The sequence below is a fragment of the Asparagus officinalis genome, chromosome 1, assembly GCF_001876935.1.
Source record: "Asparagus officinalis chromosome 1, Aspof.V1, whole genome shotgun sequence".
Classification (NCBI taxonomy): Eukaryota; Viridiplantae; Streptophyta; class Magnoliopsida; order Asparagales; family Asparagaceae; genus Asparagus; species Asparagus officinalis.
The window spans coordinates 99396157-99401991 of NC_033794.1; the positions used below are offsets into that span (position 1 = coordinate 99396157).

A 5835-nucleotide genomic window follows, 5' to 3' on the forward strand; every position below is an offset into this window, starting at 1 on the left:
CACCTTAAGATATGTAATTACCAAATAACTATTTTCAGTAGCTTATACAAGTCATTTTTATAAACTCCTTGTATAAACAACTTATTATAAACTCCTACAATACCATGTATCACCTCATGGCTGAGGTGGAGAGGGAGTTATGATTGCTTGGCGTTTGGAGAATTAGTCAAGTTCCTTTTTTTTTCTTTTCAGTTTGCATTTGCACATTTCGCAATGAATAGAAAGCTGGTCATGAAATATGAAATAGAAAAGACAGTTTTCATTTGAATCTAAGAAGCAGGGATGCCACAAGGTATTGTGATTGCGATGGTTGAAGTTTCCTGAGGTGCTAATTGGAACTTTACATTCTTCACGAACATTCAGGATTCTGATGTTTCAGATTTATTACTCAAAGAAGAGGTAACCTCAAGCATAGTTACTTTAACTTGTAACCTGATCAGAGACTCTTTACAAGATACCCTCTCTAGGATCAGCCAACTTCACTATCTTCTTTCCGATATTGTCGCCACGAAAGAGTCCTGCAAAGGCTGAAGGTACATTCTCAAGACCATATGAGATGTCTTCAAGCACATGGATTCTTCCTTGCCGAAGATGATCGGAGATTGAAGATATAAATCCAGCATGTTTATCGTGGTGATCATAGGTTAGGAACCCACGGATGGTGATTCGCTTGTAGATCACGTCTAGCATGTTAGGTGCAGCTCTTTTCCCTTCGTCGGTATACTCTGCAATCACACCGCATGCAGCCACTCGTCCTAACAGATTCATGTTGGCAACTGCAGCATCTAACATTTCTGCGCCAACATTGTCGAAGTATATGTCTATTCCCTCGGGAAAATACCTATCAATACACAACCAAAAAAAGGCCAAAAAAAAGGAAAAAAAGATGGAACTAGCATCAGTTTCCGGAGCCTGCCTAATTAGTCTGCGTCGCGAGCACTTGCAGTTGCTTGTGGACATGTGCGGATGAAATATTGTATGAGATGATTTATTCAAAGTGGAGGCTAGATTTACCCCTGAGAAAAAGGGAGATAGATCTTTTCCTTAGTTAAATGTCTCGAGTTTGGACCACCTAAAAGACCTATTTTGGGGTGATTTTTGACAGGTTACTTGCTTAAGATGGGATCTCTCCCATTTGAAGAGAACAACAAAATTGGAATTGGTGAATACCCTGCGGTTTCTCAAATGTAAAGAAAATGTACTAACCTTTTAAGTGCAGATTTTAGATCTGGTTCTTCTTTGTAGTTAAATGCATCGTCAAATCCAAGCTTGTCTTTGAGCATGTCGACCTGAATCACAGCACGCAATGAAAGATTTATTGGCAACATTCCCAATCAAAATTTGGCAGTGAATAATACTTAACGTAGACACGGGTATGACACAAAAAGGACACGGTGACGTGGAAAATTCTCAGAAAGCATAAGATATGAAGGCTTGATGACGTGCATGAGTTACAATGACATACAAAATCTGTAGAGACTAGGATATATTATTCATTGGACATAGATAGAAAACCAAAATAGAGTTTGATTTGAATCCGGCCTCTAATCAAGTGACTAGGTCAAACAAAAGGGTCAACCCGATGTATCGTCCACTACAAGCGTATAGGGTCTCTTACGTGTTTACAAGGTGATCAATTTTTATTAATTGAAAAGTATCGTTTATTTGTTTGCTTATACGACTTAACACGGCACATCATTAGAATTTTGTAGAAGTTGACACTGCTCCCGCATTTTTGGCTCCTGCTCGTAAGTGTCTAATATGTGTCGAATAAAATTCAATATTACTGTTCTAGTGATTAGTTGGAAACCTTTTTCTTACTACCAGCGCATCCAACAACATAGCAACCAGAGAGCTTTGCAAATTGTCCAACCAGATTGCCAACTGATCCTGATGCTGCAGATACGAACACTTTTTCACCTTTCTTCGGTTTGCAAATCTCGTAAAGTCCACTATAAGCTGTAAGTCCGCTTGTTCCTGAATCATTTATGAGCAAAATACTAGTCAGTACCATATACACTAAGCTCTGAAGCTTAATTTCTTGGTGTTATATGTTGGTTACCTAGAACACCCAAATTGTATGACAGTGGGAATTCAGTTGTGGCTATCTTGCTGATTATGGACCCAGGCTGAACAATAGAATACTCTTCCCATCCAAGAACTCCTTTGACCAGATCATCCTTCTTAAAGTCTGGGTTGCTGGAGACCACAACTCTCCCTACACCAAAAGCATCAATTTTCTGTATGAACAAGACCATAGGTTTAGTGCATGTTTCAAGCCTTCTTTGAACCCAAAATTTTAAAAAAAAACTAACATTTTGGGTAAATTGTATATAACCCCTCTCATCTGTACCTTCATACGTACTTAAACCACCGCAACCACTTATTAGCAGTCAGCACCCCTGGATTTCCATTTTTACAAAGAAATTGTGGGTGACACCCCCTCTCCCTCATGCATTGCGGGGGGTTTGAGTGCTGATAAATGAGTTTAGGGTGGTCAGGTGCAGCTAAAGATCTAGATGAGGGTTATGTCCAAATTACCCTTAAGCTTTAAGATCCAGAATTAACTCACTTCTCTTGGCACAAGCTGTGTAGCGAAAGTTATTGTCCCCTGTGAGGAGCTGTACTTCTTCATGCGATTAATCTGGTAGGGGTCGATGGACACATATAGATTCTTAACGATCATATCTTTTGATCCTTCCTCTATTTTCAATGACAGTCGGGTGCTTGTGAGCTCCAGGTTGGATTCTGATGGATCGCCATTCACGCAGGTTTTGAGCGTGATATACATGTTCTCTACCTCCATGTTCCCCACTTTTTTCTTTTGCAATTTCTCTTGAAGTATTACTGTATAGTACTATGTTCTTCTTTTTGCTATATGAATAGAACTGGTGAATTTCTTTTCCAGTTTCTGCTTATATAAGATACGAAGAAATACTAATGGCCGACTACTGGAAGAAAAAACAAGGATAAAAGTTAAAGGATGCCAGGTAATGTTAAGGGAGGATATCAAGAAGAGATCAGCAGAAGATGCCCGGGAAAATAGAACGAGAAAACAAGAAGCATAAAGGACAAATTGATGATGAGAATTTAGTTCGCAGGATCAGAAAGAGCATCATTTAGCCTTCCATGAAATTTAAAAATATGTTTATGTTGTGTTGACTTATGAATAATAATGATTAGGGTCTGCAATTAAGAGAAGAACAGGTTTTCAAATCTCTCCACAGCCGGGAGAAAGGAAAGGAGAACCTCAGGCAATGGTACAAGGTATACTTTTGCTCTGAGTTAAAAAGATCATTTTGACCATAAGTCTAGAGAGCTTTGTCCTATAATTAACCTTGTTTGATGTGACAAATATCAAGATAGAAGGGAAAAAGACTTCACTTTTCCAAGGACTGTGGCCTAGAACATTTTGTTCTTGGAAGGAGTTTTTTGACTTTTCAAATCGCTTGTATTAGATGTACTAAATTTGTATGAAGAATTTTTTGCAGACAGCTGAGAAAAAGATGTTCTTGGCAAGAGTTTTCTTTCTTTCTTTTTTTCCCTCCTTTCCTTCTAAGGAAACAGAGATTCTATTACAAAGCATGAACAAGTGTTTGAGTACAGATATGGTCCGGATGATCACTGACCAGAGAACACACTCAAAGAGCTGGGGAGTAGGAGGGGGATCTAGTAGCCTGTTGCAAGTCCGAAACAATAGATGGTAAAGCTGCTTCCTTCGCCAATACTAAGACTTCTCATAACAACAAAGCTTTCATCGACCCAAGAGAGTCTGGCCGAGTTGGATAGTTGCCTATGAATTGTACTCCAACATCCCAGGTTCGACTTTTCGGGGAAGCACCCATAAGAATTTAAATTTGTGGAATACCCAAGGCTGTGCATCGGGGGATGCCCTTTAGCCACGCCCGGGGGTTTGATGATACTCGTGATTCAAAGGATCACGGCGAAGTTCCCTCACAAAAAAAAAGAAAAGAAAAAAACAAATCTTTTATCCGGAATTTTTGGGATCAGCAGCGTAGCAACATGAACCTATGCTGTGAAGCTGATTGAGAATTGACTGGCAGGGTTCATGGGTTATCCCTAGATTGTGAAGCTGTGTAGCTTCGAGAATCCGAAAAATGTGGAGGTGAATATTGTTGGAGACTGGTGGAGAAAACTGCGTGTAGGTCAATCTTAATAATTTTCTTTAATGAAACCTTCACCACTTGGACTAATCTTTGTTCAGAGCCGTACTTTAAATTTCTGTTTTTGGGCAACTTCAGATTCATTTCGGATTTGCTTGCGTTTGAAAATATCTGTTTTTGGGCAACTTTAGCTTCATTTCGAGTTTGCTTGCGTTTCATATGAAACACTAATAACACAAGGATGCAACGCAAAATAACCTTATATCAAGTTAGTCTGAATACTAGGAATCCTGACCACATGAAAGCTCCAAAGAACGGAAGTAATATTTATAATCAAATTGCTGAGAGTTATTGAGAATTAAACCTGAGAAGCAAAAGTACCAAAAAAAAAATTGTTATTTAATCTGTAAACCAAAAAGAAAAAATATTCATGCAACCAGGTACAATGTCAACAAGTCTATATCCGAAATTTCAACATTGATCCCTGCAATTAGGTATATTTAAATCAACCCACCAAACCCTAACAACAATAAAAAGTTACCATCTTTCAGAAACAATTAAGCACGCACAAATTCTGCCAATCATCAATGTGAAACAAAAATGTATTGAACTAACTCTAGATTATACATATTTTTTACAGAAAAAAAAAATTAATGCATTGAACTAACTCAAAACAGAAACAGGAAGTAATATTTATAATCAAATTGCTGAGAGTTATTGAGAATTATACCTGAGAAGCAAAAGTACCCAAAAAAAAATGTAAGATCCCACTAAATTGCTATCAAATGTTTCTCAATCACATGTTGTCTCGGGTTTAGGTAAAGGTAGAATTTTAATTGGGAATGGAACTTGGATTTAGGGGTTAATTTTTTTTTTCCCTTTCTTTTTAGGCGGGCGGGTGGGTTCTAATAAAATATGTAGTTGGGTCGTCCGAGATGAGAAGAGCAAAGCCACAAAATTTTCCTTGGAATTTCTTATTCAAAATTCAATAGGAAAATATGTAGTTGGATTGCGATATGGATTCTAGAAAAAACATGCTGTTATATATTTTATTAAAATTGATGTAATGTTTTGGTTGTAGTAGGATTTTGGGTTTAAAAATAAGTGGAGTTGAAAGTTGGATTGGCAAAGAAGAGATATCTATTAATGATTTTTTTTTTACTATGCTTTCTATGTTATTTGGTTATAAACTTTAAACAGTGCATCATGCAACCGGATGGTGACACCTCACATGTCTCATGTCTTGGATCCCCTATTTGGGTCCATGAGACATTAATGAAACTTATAATCCATCTATCACTAGCCAATAAAGAGTCTGTCACTTTCTATTTTGACACGTGTCACCCTCTAAACAACTATCCCTATTTCACAATAGTTATTTAACCAATTTCTCTCTCTAAACAATTCATTATCTCAACCTGACCTCTACATAGCTATCACTGGTCATTTTTAATCAAACCCAACTCCCCTTCATCTCCCCTATCTCATCTCTTCATCTCTATAAATCCATTGAATATCTCACTGCCCTCATTTCCCCCTCTTTATTCATTTTCCTTTTTTACTTTACAAAGAAAATTAAAATCTTTAATCACTTTTGGCCTTGAATTTCGGTTATGATATTCTAAGGTGTATTCACACTCCTATTTCTAAGATTTCATCATCATATCTTATGGAGTATTTCTTAGAGTTGGTACAAAATGAAAGAGGATTG

General features: G+C 37.4%; 1 protein-coding gene across 2 annotated transcripts; it reads right to left on the reverse strand.

Moving 5' to 3' along the window:
* LOC109828782 (2-alkenal reductase (NADP(+)-dependent)-like) lies at window positions 240–5066 on the reverse strand. Of its 2 annotated transcripts, none has more exons than XM_020395716.1 (6): window positions 4855–5066; window positions 2573–2948; window positions 2063–2240; window positions 1811–1977; window positions 1207–1289; window positions 240–841 (listed from the first exon to the last, which is right to left on the reverse strand). In XM_020395716.1, the coding sequence occupies exons 2-6, from the start codon at window positions 2804–2806 to the stop codon at window positions 448–450; spliced, it is 1056 nt and encodes a 351-aa protein (XP_020251305.1). In that variant the 5' UTR covers window positions 2807–2948; window positions 4855–5066; the 3' UTR covers window positions 240–447. The 2 variants fall into 2 exon arrangements, with proteins under 2 accessions (XP_020251305.1, XP_020251304.1); XM_020395715.1 differs by having other exon boundaries at window positions 2573–2951.

Coding starts and splice junctions, on each gene's coding strand:
- LOC109828782 (XM_020395716.1), bottom strand. CDS start 2,806: ATGGAGGTAGAGAACATGTATATCACGCTCAAAACCTGCGTGAATGGC. Junction 2,241..2,572: donor CACAGCTTGTGCCAAGAGAA/GTGAGTTAATTC, acceptor TTGTTCATACAG/AAAATTGATGCTTTTGGTGT. Junction 842..1,206: donor CTAAAATCTGCACTTAAAAG/GTTAGTACATTT, acceptor GTGTATTGATAG/GTATTTTCCCGAGGGAATAG.